A 22,103-nucleotide genomic window follows, 5' to 3' on the forward strand; every position below is an offset into this window, starting at 1 on the left:
TCACTTAAATAACCACTTATTTGAAACAATTTATTTGAAAATAATGCATATATATATATAACAAAATATATATATATACACAGTATGGAGCCCTCGTGGCATAGTGACTAAGCATTCAGCTGCTAATGAAAAGGTCAGGAGTTCGAATCCACCAGTTGCTCCTTGGAAACCCTATGGAGCAGTTCTACTCTGTCCTGTAGGGTTGCTATGAGTCTGAATTGACTCGATGGCAAAGCTTTTTTTTTTTATACACAATATATGCATATATATGTGTGTAATCTCAAGTTTATCAGTCGGAATAGGCTAGGTTCTGCTAAGTAATAAATAGCCCTAAAATCTCAGTGTCTTATTATTTCTTGGTCATACTACATGTCTAAGGTAGGGCATCAAGGAGTCCTCATTCAATCTGATCATTCAGGGAGCCAGATCGATGGAGATTTTCCCTCAACATATGTTTCCATGATCATCCTTATTGTGAAAAGGGGATGTGACAAAGTTGTTGGACTTTTTTTTTCTAACTTTAATCTGATGAGAAAATGTTCTCTAGAGATCTTGGGGGTTGAAGAGTGTTGAGACAGAAAATGTCTTACAGATTATCTCACTCAGCCTTCTTGGTGATGAAACTTAAGCTCTAGAGATCACACACTTTGTAAGGGGCAGAGAAGGGACACAAATCCTAAATTCCTGAGTTCCAGACCCATGCTTTTTTCTCTATGGCACTCTACTAGCATCACCACTTTACTTGGCCTTGCTAAGTGGTATGGTGGGCATATCTGGCCCAGAGCACCTGCTTGCCTCTTTTCTCCTTAAAAATTCCCTGCCCCCTCCCCCCCCCCAGGACCCAAAGACCTGCTGGAATAGGACTTATTCCTGTGGGAGGAAGGGGAAGGGGTCAGTAGCCCCAGTCTCCTGCTAAACCCTAAGAGTGTGCTCGTTGGCTGTGTGGGGACAGAGACTAAATGCCCAGCACTCATGCCAATCCTGGCTTCTGCTCTGATTCCATCTGCTCAAGGAACAGGTGCTGAGAGGAGATCTGTCCATGATGCTGCAGTTATGTGCATGTTGAGGGGCTTTAAGGTCTCAGCGAACGTATCTCAGGGAGAATAGAGACAACGCTCTATGAAAGCCAGACTCTGTATGCAGTCATCTCTTTGTAGACGTGGTGGGGTTATGACTCTTCCCTTCTTTTTCCCTTTCCCTGGATATGTTTCCTTGGCTCTTTCTTTGTGTGTCTTCTTCCTCTGCCTTTGTCCCCCAACTTCTCACACTCATTGTCTCTGCCTTTACCCTGACCTCACTTCCTTCTTTATTTCTCTCTCGCCCTTAATTGCCCATAATTTAGAATGAAAACCTATTATTCATATGTTATTTTATTGAAAAAAATGTTAACTTTCCCATTCATACATTTAAAGGCTAGGAAGTGGAACAGTATACATTTCTCACTTAAATATTAAGTGAATTGCAATTTAATTTATATCACTCTGGATTGAACACTTCCTGTCCTTTAAATCCATGTCCATCAATGTAAAATTGCCTCCATCCCATCTCACCTGAGCCCAAGGACTGAGGCAAAGCTCTCTGGTTCTGCTTCTCTAACACTTTGAGATTTAGAGTCAATGAGAACTGTGGGAGAGATTGTGGGGCTCAGGTGGAGGTGAGACATTCAACCTCTGCTGCTCCCGCATCTACAGACTATGGCCAGTTCCTGAATGGCCCTTATGTACCTGGGCAGGGATGGGGAGGAGGGCCAGCTGGGGCAGAACTGCCCCAATTTAGAGATGGACTGCACTCTCAGACCCTTTGAATTGTTCTGGGAGCTTAGGGGCCCAAGGGGAACTCTCAATCCCACAGTCTCCAGAGAGCCCAGCCATAGGCTGAAGAGAAAGCAGGGTAAGCAAAATAATAATAATACCAACAGTAATATTAGAAAATTCTTACCCAGAGCCTACCTTGAGCCAGCTATCTTTATAAGTACTTTAAATATAAATGCTTAACACATTTAATCCTCACAACAACCTATAAAACAAGTACTAATAGCTTTCATTTTACAGAATGATAAACTGAAGTACAGAGTCAGGTTCCCAGATAAAATAGAGGACTCCCTGTTAAAGTTGAATTTCAGAGAAGCAACGAATAATTTTTTAGTGTAAGTATGTCCCATCACACATAGGACATAGGTACATTAAAAAATTATTCATTATTTATTTGCAATTTAGCTAGGAGTCTTATAATTTTATTTGCTAAATCTGGCAGCCCTGGTGTAGAGAGGTAAATAAACTTTCTCAAGGTTACATATCTATAAGTAGCAAAACCAGGATACAAATATGGACAGTCTGGCTCTAGAGGCTGAGTTTTTAATTACCGTATCTGTTGCCTTGCTCATCCCTGATTCTGCCTTCCCTTCCTGTCTAGATGCCTCCACTGTGCAGGACTCTGCCCCTACACTGAGAAGCCTGACTTAGACCTCCGCTCCAGTGACTGTCCCAGTTACCAGCTGTGCCAGCTTCTTTAGCCCCACTCTTTATCTCTTCCAAAATCAAAATCATAATTGAGTAATTCTGTTAAAATCCATTAATTCCACAATTATGTATTGAGCACCTACTATGTACAGCATTCTCCGCTAAATTGGCTCTGGATAATAGATTAATTCCAGAAAAGTCTAGAGAGATCCACAAACCCCTCCCTCCCCTTTTAGATACTTCCATTCAATATGACCCTGATTGAAGGTCTACTATGTACCAGGCTCTGTTACCACGGGCAATCTCAATCAGGTGTCTGGAGACAATGTCCACACATTTGTTTTCTACCCCAGGCAAGTCACTCTAATGAGGGCGTTCCCAGGCAGGGTAGGATGGAAGGGCAATGCCATGCGGGGCAGACCGAGGAGCATCTGGAGCCCCATGAAGGGTGTCTTATTTCTCAGTCCATGACAGTTCCTGCATGAGACCTTCCCAGAAGGACATTCCTAATCTTCCCCCCTCCACCCCACAGGTACTACTTCCCGTGCCAACGCTGGCTGGCAGTGGAGGAGGACGATGGCCAGCTGTCCAGGGAGCTGTTGCCAGTGGATGAGTCCTATGTGCTGCCTCCGGAGGATGAGGAGGGTGGGCGAGGTGACAACAGCCCCCTCGACAACCTGGTCTTGGAGCAGAAAGGTGTCCTAAACTCAGCTGATTTTTTTCCTCTAGCATACTTCTTCACTCCTAAAGGACATCTAAGGACCTACCCACCCTAGATCTCCATCTTCCCTCCCTCTCCTGTGGGATATGGGCACTTCCTCTTCTGCCAATATATCTGTACTTCCCTCTCATTCCTTCATGGATAAGAATGGGGAGGTGAAGTGGGGCATATTTCCACTTGTCTAGCATAAATTACATGAGTTGTTGTCATGAATAGGCTACGATAGAAGAATGGAATGGAATACAGCAGAGCAGAGTACAGTAGAGTAGGTTAGGTTAGGGTAGGGTAGGGTACAGTGAGTTGAGTAGAGTAGGGTAGAATAGAGTAGGGTAGAGTAAAGTAGGGTAGAGTAGCGTAGTATAGAGTAAATAGAGTAGAGTAGGGTAAAGTAGAGCAGAGTAGAGTATGGTAGAGTAGAGTCTGGTAGAGTAGGGTATAGTATAACAGAATGGATTGGGGTAGCTGGTTCTGATTCTGTCCTGTGTCTTCCCCTCCAGGTACACTATAGGTTCTCCATACGTTTTTGTCAAGGGAAAGAATGAATAGTAACCTTCAAGTGGTCTATGATGCTTGAGCTTTCTTCCCAGGAATTCACATCCCTGAAACTCCTCCTAGCCTGGAAGAGTAAGACTGGGGCCCCTGGCTAACTAGCCTTTGACTTCTTGCAGTCACCTCAAGTCTCCCCTAACCATTTAATCAACTCAGTAGATTCAAGAATTTCTGTGTGGGTCAAAGTTAGGGGAGAGTTCATCTCTACACTCAGGAAGTTTCTAGACTAAAGGCTACTACAGGACAACACATGCCATGAATAAAGCAATTCATAGAAATGGTCAGCTTGAACATTACGTATTGCAGGGTTCACAGATATAAGAATGAAGGGGTGGAGGAAGAGTTGGAGTGAGGGGGTCAGATGGGGTAAATCAAGGAAGTCCTCCTAGACAAAGTGGCTCTTCTTCCTCCTCCCCTCTTGGGAGGAGCAACCTACCACTCACATCTCCTCTCCTGGCAGATAAATCTACCACATTCTCAGTGACCATAAAGACCGGGGACAAGAAGAATGCGGGCACAGATGCCAATGTCTTCATCACACTCTTTGGCACTCAGGACAACACTGGTAAGAAAGCAAGGCAGGGCCAATGTTCACAGTGTTCCTCCCCAGGGAGACTGGAAGACTCAGAAATGGTTTCCAAGGAAATCCTGGTCATGTCTCTGTCTCTTGACAGATTGCACGCAACCAGAAAGGCAGGTCCTTTTTCCTGATTATTTCCACAGGAGGTGACTTGCCTACCTCAGTTGTGAAAGTTGGTTCCTTGGGAAATTCTTCCTGCATCTCACTAAGTCAGTCCTCCTGGACCCCAGCTCCTTGCTCTCTCTCAAGTCCTCATAGGTGTTTTTACCACCCTTCACATGTGTGGAAGCCATGTAAATCATCTGTCCTTCAGTGTCTTCCTCCCTAGCTCATGGTGCCCAATCCAATTGTCAGTGTTTTCCCAGGCCTTTCTGAATGGTTTTACCATTTTCTGTGCCCCTTCTGGATGTGCAAATCTGTTTGCCTTTCAGAACCCCAGTCCAAACCGTGCATGGTCTCTTCTATGTATCTTCTGCCAGAGCTCTTCTTCCTGTTCTAATGGCAGAGGTAGTCCTAACCCTAACCCCATCCCTAATAACAACCTGGGAAATGGTGGCTTCTCCCAACCGCCAGTGAGATGCAGCCAATGAGTTTCATGGTACCCTCAGTATGAAATGCTCAAGGAATCTTGGAATCACTCTGGAACCTCTGCCCAGGGTCTTGGAGAGGGTGACATTTAGTGTTGGGGTCAGCCATTCAGATAGGTCATCTGTCCAGCCATTTGGTCTGAGTTCAGAGAGGAGTCAATCCTTCAAGCAGTCATCATGTATTTGCTCAGAAGCCAGTAGGTACAGAGCACTGTGCCAATCATTGTTGAAGAATGGTCATAAACTCTATCCTCAGGGGCTCATATCTAATACAATGGTGTGGTGGCAGAGAGCATGGGCATGCTCTGGGGTATGACTGATTGGTTCAAATTTTGGCTCTACCACTTATCAGCTGTGTGACCTTGGACAAGTTGCTTAACCTCTCTGTGCCTTAGTTCCCTCATTTGTAAAATGTGGATGAAACTAGTATATACCTCATGTTGTTGTTCTTGTTAGGTGCTGTCAAGTCAGTTACAACTCATAGATACCTACGTACGACAGAACAAAACACTGCCTGCTCTTGCCCTGGCCTCACAATCATTGCTATGTTTGAGCTCATTGTTGTAACCACCGTGTCAGTCCATCTTACTGAGGGTGTTCCTCTTTTTTGCTGACGTTCAACTTTACCAAGCATAATGTTCTTCTCCAGGGACTGCTCTCTCCTGAGAAGATGTCCAAAGCATGTGAGATGAAGTCTCATCATTCTCCCTTCTAAGGAGCATTCTGGCTGTACTTCTCCCAAGACAGATTTATTCATTCTTCTGGCAGTCCATGGTATATTTAATATTCTTCTCCAACACTGTAATTCATACACTTGTACCTCATAGAGTTGTAAATTTAACAAAATTGAATTTATGAAATGTTTGGGACAAAGCAACACTTATAACTTTGAATTATTGTTATTAATTTAATAGATATGATAAGTCAGGTAGTGTATAATGAAAGAATTATAGCTTATAAAAATATGTGGTTACAATAATCACTGAACCATAGTCAATGAAATTGATGGGCTCTAATAACTGCTTTTCTTGGCTGAGGGCTTTCTATGTATTAGGCACATTTCTTAGCACTCAACTGTCTTCATCTTATTAAATCTTCACATCAATCCTATGGGACAGGAACTGAGTCCACCCTTTTTCATGTTTGAGGAAACCAAGTCTCAGAGACAGTAAGTAATTTGCCCAAGGCCACCCAGGTGGTAAGAGCTAGGTCTAGAACCAAGGTCTGTCTGTCTCTCTGTACACTTAAACCACTCTCCCAGGGGTCTTCTGGATATCAGAAGACTTCCTGTATGAGGTGGGCCCAGAGACTAGACTTTAAGGGGTGAGGGGACTTACAGGAAATGAGGTATGTGCTGAGGCAATAAGGGATGGTGATAACTCTGAGCATTATCACCATTTCAGACAGACACCCCAGCCAGAGTCCCAGGACACCTGCTGAATGTGAGAGGGCTGGTGGAGGGGATTTGAAGCCATCCCTCCTTCTGTAATCCATGAAAGAGTCTCTGGAGAATTCCCACATGCCCCATACCCACAGGGCACCTACTGGTTCCCCAGGGAGCCTGGGGAGAGTCCTCTGTCATGGCTCCCTCTCCATGTGGAGGAACGTGGCCAGTGTGGAAGGAGAGCAGACATTGGAATTCAGGTCCCAATACTTTCTCCTTGGTGATATTGGATAAGTCACTTAACCTCTTGGTGTCTCCCTTTCTTTAGATACAAACTGGAGATAAAAACACATACCTCACTAGATTATTTTACAGCTCGATAAAAGAACACACAGACAAAAAAAATGCCAAAGGTGCAAAGGTGCCCAGTGGATGGTAATTGCCTGGTCTAAATTTGATGGACTTTGAGAAATTTGATCATTATAAGGAGGGACTCCAGGGGTGGGCCAGACCAGGTTAAAAAGGCCTCAGGTCCAACCAGTCATGTTGGGGTCATTTGATCACAGGAATAACCCTCCTGAAGTCCTCCAAGACCAACAGTGACAAGTTTGAGAGGGGCAGCATCGAAATCTTCACAGTGGAGACGCTGGATCTGGGCGACCTGTGGAAAGTCAGGATTGGCCATGATAACACAGGTCTGGTTTCCCTTTCCCTGCTAAGAATTCAAGGACCTCCGACAGGTCTCTCCTTGGGCACCTGAGAAAGAATCATGGGTCTGGGGCTGGGGCAGGGAGGATGAATACATTCTCCTGCTGGTAATGAGACCTGGGTGTCACCTGCCTTCCATAACAAACAACACAGTTCCCTCACTTTCTTTAGCCCAGTGGGCCTTTGGAGACAAGCAGATTCTGGTCTAATTGTTCTGGGGTGGGGCTGGGACACTGGTGGTTGTTAAGGCTTCCTGTCCACCCTTGGTAATTTTAACGTGCGGCTAGATTTGAGAAGCCCTCATCTATCTCTGATGTCGTTGTTTTAGTCACTAGTGCTGCTGTAACAGAAATACTACAAATGGATGGCTTTAACAAAGAGATATTTACTTCTGCACAGTAAAGTAGGCTAAAAGTCCAAATTCAGGGTGCCAGCTCCAGGGGAATGCTTTCTCTTTCTGTCGGCCTCCTCATCAGTCTTCCCCTGGTTGAGGAGCTTCTCAGGCACAGGGATCCCGGGTCCAAAGGATGTGATCTGCTCCCGGCACTGCTTTCTTGGTGGTATGAGGTCTCCCTGTCTCTCTGCTGGCTTCTTTCTTTTATATCTAAAGAGATTGCCTCAAAACACAATCCAATCTTGTAACTTGAGTCCTGCCTCACTAACACAACTGCTGCCCATCCTCTCCCTCATTAAGATCATAGAGGCAGGATTTACAACATATAGGAAAATCACGTAATACCGGGAATCATGGCCCAGCCAAATTGATACACCCAGTTTTTGGGGGGACTTAATTCAATCCATGACAGTCCTCAAATTTGAGTGTGCATCAGAATTACTGGAGGGCTTGTCGAAACCCAGATTGCCAGGCCTCACCCCCAGAGTCTCTGATTCAGTAGGTCTGGGCTGGGACCCAAGAATCCACAACTCTCACAAGTTCCCAGGTGTTGCTACTGCTGCTAGTCCAGGGACCACACTTTGAGAAGCACTGATCCAGCCAGCTCTTCTTGGAACCCACTCACACTTCAACCAGACACAGGATGTACACAGGCTTTTTCTCCCTGAGTAAAGTAGGGCTGTTTTTCTTGCTCGTAAAAACACCTCTTCTAAACCTAAGGAAGGGGACCCTTGTCCTAGCACCTGGGAGTGTAGGCCTAGCTGCCATTTCCTTCTTTTAAGCTTGAGCACAGATTTTCCCAGGGAGGACCATCCTGTCCCCCACTCTTCCCTTCCCTTCGTCCATCACAAACTGAGGCCAGGCAGCTGTGAGTACCATCCACATCCTTTGGTGAAAAGTATAGTCTCTGTCACACAGGTTTCCTTTGGCACCCCTGGCTCCCTATTTGGAGCCCCTCCCACCCTGGACACTGTCCTTGCCTCCCACCCCCTCAGATCCTCTCTGTCTTCCTGTCACTGCTCCCCAGGGTCCTTCACTCTTGCTAATTTCCCTGCTGGCAGCCTGGAGTTGATTCAGCTTCAGCTGGGTGTGCATTTTAACTACTCTGTAAGCTAAAGGGATGACATGATAATGATGGGACTGTAGGCATCCACCATCAAGTAGCGAAGGGTGTTTGGAGTCCTTGAAGTCACGCCCAGGAAGCCATGTACAGACATCCTCCAGGACTTCGTCTCCTCCTCCTCCAGGCAAGGCTCCAGGCTGGTTTGTGGACTGGGTGGAGGTGGATGCCCCATCTCTTGGAAAGTGTATGACATTTCCCTGTGGCCGCTGGCTGGCCAAGAATGAGGACGACGGGACCATCGTCAGGGACCTCTTCCACGCAGAGCTGCAGACAAGGCGGTACACACCATGTAGGAACCTCAGTGGCCAGGAGCCCAGCACCACCACCCCAACCGGGCCCTATCCTTTCTCTAGCTGGGACTCTGGGCCAGGCCAGCCTTGGAGATTTGGACCTCTTGCTCCTTCCCTACATTCCCTGGGCCCTGTGAGGCTGTGGGCAGAGCCCAAGGAAAGGCTTATTCCCAAGTCCACCCCACACTAGCTGGTGACACAGGAGAGAACCTAATCTCTCTAGGCTCAGTTTCCTCATCTGCAAAACAGAGAAAAGAATGCAGTCAGTCTCCAAAAAGAATAGGTCTAATTGTAAAGGTCATTATCAATGCCATCTGCCAATCCTTTTTCTAGTCGTTAACACCCCAAAGAAATCACCACTGTAAGATTTTCTCCTGATTCGGGAGGAAAAAAAAAGAAAATAGGAGGTAAATGTAATTCCTTTACAGGCTAAAGGAAAAGAGGACAGGGAGCAATTTGGTGGTTTTTGACACTTCCCTTCCACCACCATCATCAGAAAGCGTGTATTAAATGTGTATATATGTGTAGCTATGCACTAGGTCCGGGGAATCAAACTGAAATAAACACTACTAAGACTTTGTCTGAATTTGCTGAAATCTGAACCAAACCCAGAGAATACGATTTTTCTCTAAATAATTGTTGTATGCCATCAAGTCAATTCCAGGTCATAGTGACCCTATATAACATTGTAGAGTGGCTTACAGGCTTTCCCAGGCTGTAATCTTTATGGAATCAGATTGACACGTCTTTTCTCCCAAGGAGCGGCTGGTGGGTTCGAACTGCCAACCTTTTAATTAGCAGCCTGTAAGAGACTTGACAATTGCACCACCAGGGCTCCATAACTAAGTAATTAACTGTAGCAGAAAGATTTCCCCCAAACAACTCATACTGAAACAGTATGAATTAGTCATGAACTTTTTTTTTTTTTTTTTTTTGAGGTGGGGCCGGTAAAGCAATTTAACTTTATCTTCCGGGTGAAAGTTTGGAAAAACGTGTCATTTCCCTCTACTAAAGCCCCTGGCCGGGCATATACAAAGCAGACCCTCTGATCAAGCCCCTACCCCCAGGAGGAGTTACCTGCTATCTAGGAGAGACACTGACTTGACAGGTGCACAGGCCTGGAGCAGTATTGGGTGGGACCCTTGAGGACAGAGTAGACATTTACATGGAGAGGGTGAGAGAGAGGAAGGGAGAGGTGGAGCTGACAGGAATGGAAACGCTCCTCACTATACCTGCTTCCTGGACCTGCAGCTTCTCCCTACTTCCCCCAGGGCCAGCCTTCCTCTCTTCAAAAATAAAAAAGAGAATGTTTGTGGCCTGATCTTGGATTTATTCAGTTCTAGCTTGATATTAAAAGAAAGCCATTTGCCCTTTGTTGTCAACTCACATCTCTCCCCCCCAAAAAAAAGGTCATCAAAGACTTGACTTTGCCTACTGAGGCGGTGTGGCACCAACTTACAGGTGGAAGTATGCTGGGTGGGAGCACAGGGGAGGGGACTGTGCTCAGAGCCCCTTCCCTGCCTGGTGACTGTCTCAGAGATCCAGGGGACTGGGAGCTGCAGGCCAAGGGATGGAGGGAAAGATTTTGTTCTCAGCTACCAACCAAAAGTTTGGTAGTTTGAACCTACCAAGTGGTGCCTCGGAAGAAAGACCTAGCAGTCTGCTGCTGCAAAAATTACATCCAAGAAAACTCTGTGGAGCAGTTCTACCCTACAACACATGCGGTTGCCATGAGTCGGGGCTGACTCCATGGCAATGGGTTTTTTTGTTGTTGTTGTTATTGTTGCTGTTGTTTAGAAAGGAACTTGGAATTAGATTTGGTGGCTCATCAAAGCCGCCCAGTATGCCTGAAACCATGAAGAGCAGACAAGATGGAGCTGCCCATGGACTGGTGGACATGTACTGCCGACATAGGAGAGATATTAATGAGGAAAGAGACCGCTGGGCGGCACTACAGGCTTCACAGAGAGACTCACGCCATATTAGTGCTGGAAGGACCTTCGGTTTCAACCTGTGCTCCAGAGAAGCCTGGCAGTAGTAGGAGGAGTCTCAGGGCTACCGGTGAAGGGAGGGGAAGACTGAGAAGGAAAGCCCCTCCCCACTTCATGCCACCCTGCAGCTCCACAGCTTTGAAAAGCCTTTTCTGAATATTCTTCTTTTTTTTTTTTCAAATACTATTGATAAATGTATTTGTAGGAGTTCCATGGTTTAAAAAAAAAACTGAAAACCACAGATCTCGTTAATCCCCTCATTGTATAGGTGAGGAAACTGAGGCCTAGAGAAGTGAAGCCATTTGCCCAAGGACACACAGCTACCTAATGGCAGAAGCAGAGCCAGAAACCAGAAACCAAATCTGGGCCCAGGCCTGGAGCAATGAGGGCTGAACCATGGGCTGTTTCTGTCCAGAAAATTCCAGGGCTTCTGCCACTGTCAGCCAGCTCAAGAAAACTCAAATCCTATTTCCAGCTTCTCCGCTCAAGGTCTCCCAGGCATTAAGCCAGGGAGAAATCCAAGAAGATTTAGAGAAAAGGGCTGCGCGCAGCAGAAATGGTGCCTCCGTTATTGCCTGAGGGCCTGGCAGGGTCAACGGTGTTTTCCCTCAGTGGAGGGCCCCACTCAGGCCATTGTGGGGCTGACGGTCACCTCCATGACCACCCCTCCTTGTGGCTTGTGGGTAATCAGCAGTACTTTTTCCCTATTCATGACAACAACACCTCTAGAGGTTGACCGCACAGGCTCTTGGGGTCAGATAAACCTAGGGTCAAGTTCAAGTTCCACTGTTGATCAGTCGTGTGACCATGGGCAAGTTACTTCACCTCTCTGTGACTCAGTTTTCTCATCGCTAAAATGGGGATATAAAAATACCTACTCTGTAAGGTCCTTTTGAAGATTAAATGAGACAAGGAATGTAGAGTGCTTAGTACAGAGTCTGGTGTATAACAAGTACTCAATGAATGATAACTATTACTACTATAGTAAAGTTGCCACAATTATAAATGAAAAGTAAATTTGTCCTCTGGAAAAGGTTGGGGCCACCTGTGAGAAGTGACTTCTAATAATGACTCCTTTTAAGGGTCAAGATCATAGGATAGGACAGATTTCCAAATGTACTGTGTCTCTGAGTTTTTTAATTTTCATTTACTGTGGCCCAGAGTAAGTATCTAATTCATATACGTACGCAACAAATAAAATTGTCACGAGAAAAGATTTACCCTCACTATGTGCAACGTGCAGTGTTTTCTATATGATTCTATTCAATTCCATATATTTAAAAAATTACTGCTGACAGCCCACGAAATCCTTTTTGAACCCTGCTAATGGATCTCAATCCATAGTGAGAACACACTTTTTAGACTACTGGCCTCAAACATTAGTGTAAAGTGTGAGTTAAAGATTTAGATCCCTGGGCCCAACTCCAGAGAATCTGAGGAGAGGTTTGGGAATTTGTATTTTTAATAAGGAACCCGAGTTTCTGGCACAAAGAGTCCTCAGCCCAAATGCTAAGGAATGCCGGTCTCTACTCTTGCTGGTGGTCACTGCCAGGAAGCCACTTGCTGGCAGCACCGATGGGTCCACTCTTTGTTACAGACAGACAATTCCTGGTGGGAACAGTTTTCTGCCAAGCTCAGTGGACCCTGGCACATCCCTGACCCCAGTGTCTCCCCTCCCCTATAAAAAACAAAAGAGTTGTTGTCAAGTTGATTCCAACTCACAGCGAACCCATGTGTGTCAGAGAAGAACTGTGCTCCACAGGGTTTTCAATGGCTGACTTTTTGGAAGTAGATCACCAGGTCTTTCTTCTGAGGTGCCTTTGGGTGGACTCGAACCTGCAACCTTTCAGTTAGCAGCAGAATGCATTAACCACTTGTACCACCGAGGGACTCTCCTCCCTTATAGGAGCTCTATAAAATAAGGGAGCTGAATCAGGGGATCCATAAGGCCTCCCTCTGCATCCAACAAAACAACGGGCCAGGCTCCCTGTGGGGGGGTGGGGGAGGGCAGGCCAGCCTAGAGCTAGTGAGGGTTGGGACGAGGGGAGAGGGAAGAATTCTCACCACTGTGTCCTGGCTGATCTGATTGGTGAGTTGCCCCCAAAATATAACGCTTTTGTTTACAGTGTCTATAGCTAAGCACTACATTGAGGACGTTTTACAGATGAGGAAACTGAGGTTCCTAAGTAGCTTGCCAGTCAGAGCTGAGATTCGAGCCAAGCAAGGCTTGTCTGGCTTGAAAGCCTCTGCTTTCACCAAACCTGCTGTACCAGCTTTGTGATGTGAGAGGTGCAGAGACCCTGGTCTGAGGGGACAGGGTGCTTGACAGGGACTCCCACCTGTGGTTGCTAGGCAACCATGGGGAGGTCTAGGGCCCCTGGCAGCAGTTCCCGGGTAGAGGGGCCTGGGCAGTGGGGAAGAACTTGACCTCGCCCACACATGTTTTCTGTTCTCACATCCTCTCTGACTGCTCTCTGGTCGCCACTCTCAGTTGTCCCTTATGAGATCACCCTTTATACCAGTGATGTCTTTGCTGCTGGGACGGATGCCAACATCTTCATCATCATCTATGGCTGCGAAGCCGTGTGCACCCAGCAGAAGTACCTGTGCACCAACAAGCGGGAGCAGAAATTGTTCTTTGAGAGGAAGTCCGCCTCCCGTTTCATCGTGGAGGTACCTGGGCTCAGCAGGCTGCTGGCAGTTGCGGGGAGCAAGGACTGAGGGTTGGGGGTCAGACAGAGGGGAGGAGAAGGAATCTTGAATTCAGGGGCAGGACACACGTGCTGAGATTATCCACGTGACTGTGAACCCTGCCTGGCTCCTCCAGGATGGTGGTTAGGATCAAAGGAGAGAACAAGTGAAGAGGGCTCAGGAAAATTCGAGGCCCAATCCCAATGGGGCATCCCCAGTGCCACCAGCCAGGACAGACAAATGCTCACAGCAGAGTATGGCATCCAGACTGCTAGTTCTGGTGTGCTGGGGGAGGTGGGAGTCCCGCCACTGGTTATCACATAGAGATAAATTCTCCTGGTTCGTGGCTCAGCTCTCAGACTTTAGCCAAACGTGATACAGAAGAACCTCCGGTATGCTCCACACTCGCCGTTGGGTGTAGGCCTGGTTCAGTGTTTGCCCTGGGTGTAGGTCACAGCCCCTTGGCATCCTGTACTTGTCAATCAACTGCATACTCAGTGTGCCTCCCCTGTGTGGCCAGCTGTGTACTAGGTCAGTGGGAGACACAAGAGAAGGGGAGGACACCAACCCTGCCTTCAAGGGGCTTACAGTCTAGTTGAGGACCCCAGACCTACACACAAAGCTAATGAGAGGGTCCAGTCATTGCTATAACAACTGGCCTTATGGGCACTGTCATTTGGCTTTACCTACATTAACTCGTGTAACCTTACAACAACTCTGTGCTGTAATTATTCCTGTTTAAAGGTGGGGAAACTGAGGCATGGAGCATTTAGTATCTTACTTAAAAATTACAAAGCTGGGACACAGTGGAGGCAGGATTCAACCCAAGATGATTAGCTCTAGAATAAGTGCTCTCGGCCACTGCAGTAGCCTGGCAAATGGTAGAAAGGACAAGTGGTGCAGCAACAGAACGAGCTATGGTGTTCAGAGAAGGGATAAGCCAATGGCGGCCAGGAGTGATGAGAGAGGGCTCCCTGGAAGAGGTGGCTCTGAGCTGGGCCTGAGGGATAATCAGGATCAAGGTGCAGAGGCCTTCCCAGCAAAGGAAATAGCATGGTTAACAGCCAGAGGTGGAAATAAGCACAGCAAGTGATTGGAGGTTTGGCCTCCACAGGAGGAGAGTGATGTGGCTTGGGTAGAGGACAAGGATGCTGTTGTTGTTATTAGTTGGCTCCAACACATGGCAACTCCATGATCTTCACGATTCTTGGTATGCTGAAGCCCACTGTTGTGGCTACTGTGTAGTGTGAGTGTTTTCCAACCTAGGGGCTCATCTTCCAGCGCTATATCAGACAATATTCTGTTGTGAGCCATGGTGTTTTCATTGGCTAGTTTTCTGAAGTAGATCGCCAGGTCTTTCTAGCCTGTTTTAGTCTGGAAGCTCCACTGAAACCTGTCCACCATAGGTGGCGCTACTGGTATTTGAAATACCAGTGGCATAGCTTTCAGCACCACAGGAACACGCAAGCCACCACAGTACAACACACTGACAGACCGGTGGTGGGGGCAGGGACGAACCAGGAATTAAAGGGGAAGATAGGGAGACCCTGAAGGAGAGGAGCTGGGAGCTCTGAGTCTGGACTGCCTAGGTAGTGGGACCTTTTGACAGGCGTTCCTTATTTTGTGGTGGGAAACAAGGTTCTCTGCCCCTTCCTTCTTCTTTGGCCAGTCTGTGTCCCAGGGGACTCCCTGCATGCTCCCCGCCTTTTCTGGGCACCGTCAGCGTGTGTGGGAAGGTCTGCTGCCTTTGCTGAGTGTTTTAACAAGGAAAACACAAGGGTGAATCATTTGCCCACACCACACTAACATCTCTTCCACCCAAGATGTCTTGGCTTGTGACTCATCCGAGCCTGATGTCATCAGTGGCTGAGGACTGGGATTACACCTCAGCATGATTTCCGGGGACTTTAATCAATGAAGTCCCTACTGATAACAGACAGTCAGAATTTGTCAGTAATTTGTTGGTATTTCTCTTTTCTGCTCAAATGTACCTGGGTCTTGGGGGCATATGAGAGCTTGGAAAACAAATGAAAAAGCTTTGTCTCCTGGTGTCTGTCCCTCTGCCTTCTCTGCTCCTGTCTCTCTACTTCTCTTTTCTGATCCATCTTCAGGGAAGAGGGAGAGCTCTAGGTTCAGGCTCTGTCTGCCTCAGCCACTAACTCAAGAGCAAGCCACTCCCTCTCTCTGGCCTCATCCTAAAACAAAGGGGTTGGTCAGGAAAATCACCATAATAGTTGTCATGGATTGAATTAGGTCCCCCCAAAAATGTGTGTATCAGTTTGGCTGGGCCATGATTCCTGGTATTGTGTGATTTTCCTATATGTTGTAAATCCTGCCTGTATGATGCTAACGAGGGAGGATGGGCTGCAGTTGTGTTAGTGAGGCAGGAGTCAATCTACAAGATTGGATTGTGTCTTGAGAAAATCTCTTGAGATATAAAAGACGGAAGCAAGCAGAGAGAGAGGGTAACCTTGTATCACCAAGAAAGCAGTGCCAGGAGCTGAGTGTGTCCTTTGGACTTGAGGTCCCTGCACAGAGAAGCTCCTAGTCTGGGAGAAGATTGATGAGAAGACCAACAGAGAGAGAATACCTTCCCCTAGAGCTGACACCCTGAATTTGGACTTTTAGCCTACCTTACTGTGAGAAAATAAACTTCCTTTGTTAAAGCCATCCACTTGTGATATTTCTGTTATAACAGCACTAGATGACTAAGACAACAGCTAACATTTATTGGGCACTTCCCATAAGCCAGGTCCTGGGTAGTGCAAACGGTTTGCACTCGACTACTAACTGAAATGTTAGCAGTTTGAACCCACCCTGTGGCATCACGAAAGGCCTGGAAATCTGCTATCTAAAGGTTTTTGTTGTTGTTGGATGCCGTTGAATGGATTTTCAATTCATAGTGACTCCATGTGACAGAGTAGAGCTGCCCCCATAGGATTTCCTAGGCTGTAGTCTTTATGGGAGCAGATCGCCAGGTCTTTCTCCTGTGGGGACACTGGGTAAGTTTGAACTGCCAACCTTTTGGTTAGTAGCCAAGCGCTTCATCTTTGCACCACCAGAACTCCTTCCATAAAGATTATAGCCAAGAAAACTCTATGGAACTCAGTTCTACTCTGTAACCCATGGGGTTGCCATCAGTCAGAATCTAGTCTACAGCTACGTTGAATTTGGTTTGGTTTCTCCCATTTACTAGCCCTATTATAAGCACTTGCTTGCTGATAGTGAAGAGGACTTGAAGCACTTACTGATGAAGATCAAAGACTACAGCCTTCAGTATGGATCACACCTCAATATAAAGAAAACATAAATCCTCACAACTGGACCAATAAGCAGCATCATGATAAATGGAGAAAAGATTGAAGCTGTCAAGGATTTCATTTTACTTGGCTCCACAATCAACACCCACGGAAGCAGCAGTCAAGAAATCAAATGACGCATTGCGTTGGGCAAATCTGCTGCAAAAGACCTCTTTCAAGTGTTGAAAAGCGAAGATGACACCTTGAAGACTAAGGCGTGCCTGACCCAAGCCATGGTGCTTTCGATCACCTCCTATGCATGTGAAAGCTGGACAATGAATAAGGAAGACCAAAGAAGAATCAATGTCTTTGAATTATGGTGTTGGCAAAGCACATTGAACATGCCATGGACTGTCAAAAGAATGAACAAATCTGTCTTGGAAGAAGTATAGGCAGTAGGCTCCCTAGAAGTGAGGCTTGAGAAACTTTGTCTCACATACTTTGGACATGTTACCAGAAGGGATCAGTCCCTGGAGAAGGACATCATGCTTGGTAAAACAGAGGATCAAGGAAAGAGAAGACCCTCAACGTGGCTGCAACAATGGGCTCAAGCATAACAACGATTGTGAGGATGGCGCAGGACTGGGCAGTGTTTCATTCTGTTGTACGTAGAGTCACTATGAGTCGGCACCTAACAACAACATTCTAAGCATTTGATGTATATCAATACATTTAATCTCATCACAATTCCAAGAGTTAGGTGCTATGATCATCCCAGTTTACAGATAAGGAAACAGAGCACAGGAAGGTTAAATAACTTGCCTAAGGTGTCATAATTAAAGAATGGCAGAGCTGGGGTTTGAACTCAAGCATTTCGATTCTAGAGCCTTCTCTAACTCTTTCATTTCTCGGGAGAGCAGCAGAGTCTCTCCTGAGGCTGATGTCCTCTGAGTCCATCTCTGATGCCACTATGGCCCACCAACCATTGACAGCAGTTCTCTGAAAGGCCTTCTTGCTCTCTGAGGGTCATGGATGAGATCGCCACCCCAGCATACACAACAGAGTAACTGGGTGACTAAGGTCACAAAAATCTCTTGGAGGCCTTAGACCCACATATCTCAAACCTCAAAGAGATGAGCCAGGGAAGGAGGAATAGGGGCTTCTGAACAAAGAGAGAGGTGGCAAATCTTCACTCCTTGGTTCTGCAGTCAGCAATGTGTCCTCAGGGGAGATTCTGTGCACCAAGGATTTCGGCAATCACTTCCCATGCTCCTCGCAATGTGAAAGAACAAGATTTTCTTAAAAATGTCCTTGGGGCAGGGATTTGGGGACTACGGCTTCAGGAGACATAGAAGTCAATTGGAAAAATAAATTCTATTAAGAAAACATTCTTCATCCCACTTTGAAGTGTGGCGTCTGGGGTCTTAAATGCTAACAAGCGGCCATCTAAGATGCATCAATTGGTCTCAACCCACCTGGATCAAAGGAGAATGAAGAACACCAAGGTCACAAGATAATTATGAGCCCAAGAGACAGAAAGGGCCACAAGAACTAGAGACTTACATCATCCTGAGACCAGAAGAACTAGATGGTGCCTGGTCACAACCGATGACTGCCCTGATAGGGAGCACAACAGAGAACCCCTGAGCGAGCAGGAGAACAGTGGGATGCAGACCCCAAATTCTCATAAAAAGACCAGACTTAATGGTCTGACTGAGACTAGAAGAATCCCAGCGGTCATGGTCCCCAAATCTTCTGTTGGCCCAGGATAGAAACCATTCTGGGAGACAATTCATCAGACATGGAATGGACTGGACAATGGGTTGGAGAGAGATGCTGAGGAGGAGTGAGCTACCTGTGACACTTGAGACTGTGTTGGCATCCCTGTCTGGAGGGAAGATGGGAGGGTAGAGAGGGTTAGAAACTGGCAAAACAGTCATGAAAGGAGAGACTGGAAGGAGGGAGTGGGCTGACTCATTAGGGGGAGAGTGAATGGGAGTATGTAGTAAGGTGTATATAAGTTTATATGTGAGAGAGTGACTTGATTTGTAAACTTTCACTGAAAGCACAATGAAAATGATTATTTTTTTAAAAATGTCCTTGGAACTAGCTTCAGCCTGTAATCACCAGGCACTGTTTAATCATTCAGAAAGCCCCTCGGGGGCTCACACATTTCCCCAGATGGCCATTTTGAACTCGGATTCTCACTTCTCTGAAGAAGTGTGGGCAAGGGACCAATGGGGAGTTGTCTGGGAGAGCGCAGCAGGTGTGGCATCCTTGTTAATTCTCAGAGTTTCCAGAGATATGGGGCTCTGCCAGTCACTTAGAACTAGGGTGTTGACAAAGAGCCATGTCTGAGATCTTAGACCCATCAGTGACCTGAGGGAATTACCCTGTCCCCTCCCCTGCCCTCAGCTGGATAAGATGCAATTCCCCTCATTTTATAGATGGGGGAGATGAGGCCTGGAGGGTCAAGTGGCTTGTTGGGATGGTTCTGTGTGTAGTGCTAATAGGCCCCCTGTCTTAGTCATCTAGTGCTGCCATAACAGAAATACCACGAGTGCATGGCTTTAACAAAGAGAAATTTATTTCCTCACAAGTCTAGTAGGTTACAAGTCCAAATTCAGGGTGTCAGCTCCAGGAGAAGGCTTTCTCTCTTTGTCGGCTGTGGAGGAAGGTCCTTGTCCTCAGTCTTCCCCAGGTTCAGAAGCTTCTCAGGTGCAGGGACCCCATGTCCAAAGGACGTGCTCTGCTCCTGGTGTTGCTTTCTTGGAGGTACGAGGACCCCCAACTCTCTGCTTGCTTCCCTTTCCTTTTATCTCTTGAGAGATATAATGTGGTGCAGACCACACCCCAGGGAAACTCGCTTTACCTTTGATCAGGGAAGAGACCTGAGTAAGAGTGGTGTTACAATCCCACCCTTATCCTCTCAACATAAAATTAGAATCACAAAATGGAGGACAACCACACAATTCTGGGAATCATGGCCTAACCAAGTTGATACACACATTTTGGGGGGACAGAATTCAATCCATGACACCCCCCTTAGCTGCCAAGAGTGGGGGGGTGTGCGGGAAGGGCAGGAGCCACTGGTTGGAGGCTGCTTAGTTCATACAGAGTTTGCTTCTGCCTACGGTTATGAGAGGTTCACACTGGACCAATGACTCACTCAACCGTTCAAACACCATTCACTCATCAAGAGCCCTCCACCCTTAGGGGACAACCTGGAGCTCACCAGGCTGCCTCCGTGGGAGCTGCCTACCTGGGAGCTTGAGGGAGTAGGTTGGGTAGCCTGATTTACAGAGGGGCTTCCAGGAAGTCCAAGTGTGCAGTACCCACTCCCCACCACTCCAACTGTTGTACCAAACCTCATGGCATGAATTCCATGAACCAGCCATGAACCAGGGCATCTGGGGTTATTATATTTGGCACCTGGGTGATGCAAATAAATGGTTAACACACTCAGCTGCTAACCAAAAATTGGAGGTTCGAGTCCACCCAGAGGCACCTTAGAAGAAAGGCCTTGTGATCTACTTCCAAAAAATCAGTTGCTGAAAACCCTGTGGAGCACATTTCTGCTCTGACACACATGGAGCCGCCATGATAGGGGTTGACTGCACAGCAATCGGTTTAATTGGTTTTGTTTTCCCTTGGCCCTGACTTTCTCATCTCTTTCTTATCCTGTTATTACTCCAGGTCTCTTAGGAATGAGGCAGGCTGTGAATTTATCTATATAACACCATTTCAGAGGAGAACATGGTGCAGTGAACTACAAGGGAACCAAGAAGCTTCCCCAAAGGCCCTGAAGTGGGGGGCTGGTGGGATAAGGGAGGGCAACTTGGCAGGGAGGGAGCCAGGAGGGGAGTGCTAGGCTGAGAGGGGGGCCTTGCCTTGCCTTGTGTTGGTCCACCTCACTGCTTTCTTAGAGGGGCCCCAAGGGGTTGGGGGATTAATCAGTCCTGACTGAGCCCATCCCCTGTCCTCCATGCCCATGGGCTCCAGGCAGGAGAGAGAAGAGGGGACAGCCCCTGTGATTCAGGAGCTCATGAGGGCACACACATGTCAGCTTCCCTGTTCAGTGGAGCTTTCACATACACCATCCTGTCTAAGGTCCACCACCATATTATGACAGCCTGGTTGACTGTATCACACCCATTTGCAGATGAGAAAACACTGATTCTTTCCAACCAATACTTACAGAGTAGCTAGGTCACAGGCACTATTCTAGTCTTCGGGGATACCATGGTGAGCAAAAACAGTTGCGGCGCCTTCCCTTTTGGCTTTCAGTGTTGGAGGAGAGGGTATCATACAAGCGAATGCAAACTTATGGGTGAGAGGTGTGGGAGCGGCTGGATGCTCTGAGGAGAGCCTATCATAAGGACAGTTGACCTCCTCATGACAGTCAAGGAGACTTCCCTGAAAAAATGATCCCTGATCTGAGACCCAAATGATAAGGATGAGCAGGCATGGGATTAGGTAAAGAAGAAGAAGGAGGAAGGGCAAGGCAAGTATGTGCAAAAGTCCTTTGGGAAGAGAACGTCAAGTTTGAGGGACTGGAACTTGAGGGAGCACAGAATAGGAGTGAGTAGAAAGCGGGTACTCTTGAGGGCCAAGGGCCTTGGGCAAGGTCAACTCAGCAAGACAAGGGCATAGGCAGAACCAGAACTCATCTTCTGACACCCAATTCGGTTCTCAAGCAGGGAATGGGTGGCTACAATGGTAAGTAATGAAAGACAGAAGGTGGAGTTCTATCATGAGGAGTGGAACTGAAGGGAGTTCTGGAGCCTGGGTGGGTTATAAATGGGAAGATGGGAGTGAAGCATGAACACGGTGCGTACAGAGAACAGTGTGGGCTGACCTGGCTGGACAGAAGAGACACATGGGGAGAAGGTGACCTGATCCTGTAAATTCAAAGAGACTTGAAGGTGGTTGCCAAGGGAGGCAGGCTGTTCCTGAGACGATACTTTCCCAAACCTCTGGCTAATGTCTGGTTCTTTCTTCTTTCCAAAGCTAGAAGACGTGGGAGAAGTCATTGAAAAAATTCGGATTGGCCACGATAACACGGGCATCAACCCTGGGTGGCACTGCTCCCATGTGGACATCCGCAGGCTCCTCCCAGATAAAAATGTGAGTTTTTTCCCAGTTCACATAGAATGCAGGGACTAGCTCAGGCCCAGGCAGAATATTTTAGAACCTGGTTGAAGGTCAACAGGGAGGGTCTGGGCAGCCGTGTCCCTGCTCCCACTCCTGAGGCCATATTACTAGTGAGTGACCAAGCAGGTCCTGTCACACCAGGTCAACTCACAAGGAATTCACACAAAGAAATCCACCCTGATCAACCTGGTAAAATTCTGAAACTACAGAACTCTAAACCTAGGCAGTAGCTC

The 22,103-nt window shown here is 47.1% G+C and overlaps 1 protein-coding gene across 2 annotated transcripts in view; it reads left to right on the top strand.

Annotated features, from left to right (window-relative positions):
* Window positions 1–22,103, top strand: part of LOXHD1 (lipoxygenase homology PLAT domains 1) — a 169,046-nt gene that overhangs the window by 101,915 nt on the left and 45,028 nt on the right. For both annotated transcript variants that reach the window (XM_064294569.1, XM_064294570.1), the window contains exons 22-27: window positions 2,992–3,155; window positions 4,190–4,294; window positions 6,847–6,975; window positions 8,630–8,794; window positions 13,278–13,459; window positions 21,727–21,843. In XM_064294569.1, coding sequence (XP_064150639.1) covers window positions 2,992–3,155; window positions 4,190–4,294; window positions 6,847–6,975; window positions 8,630–8,794; window positions 13,278–13,459; window positions 21,727–21,843 — 862 coding nt within the window. The remainder of the gene's footprint in view (window positions 1–2,991; window positions 3,156–4,189; window positions 4,295–6,846; window positions 6,976–8,629; window positions 8,795–13,277; window positions 13,460–21,726; window positions 21,844–22,103) is intronic.

This window comes from Loxodonta africana, chromosome 11 (assembly GCF_030014295.1).
Source record: "Loxodonta africana isolate mLoxAfr1 chromosome 11, mLoxAfr1.hap2, whole genome shotgun sequence".
NCBI classification, from domain to species: Eukaryota; Metazoa; Chordata; class Mammalia; order Proboscidea; family Elephantidae; genus Loxodonta; species Loxodonta africana.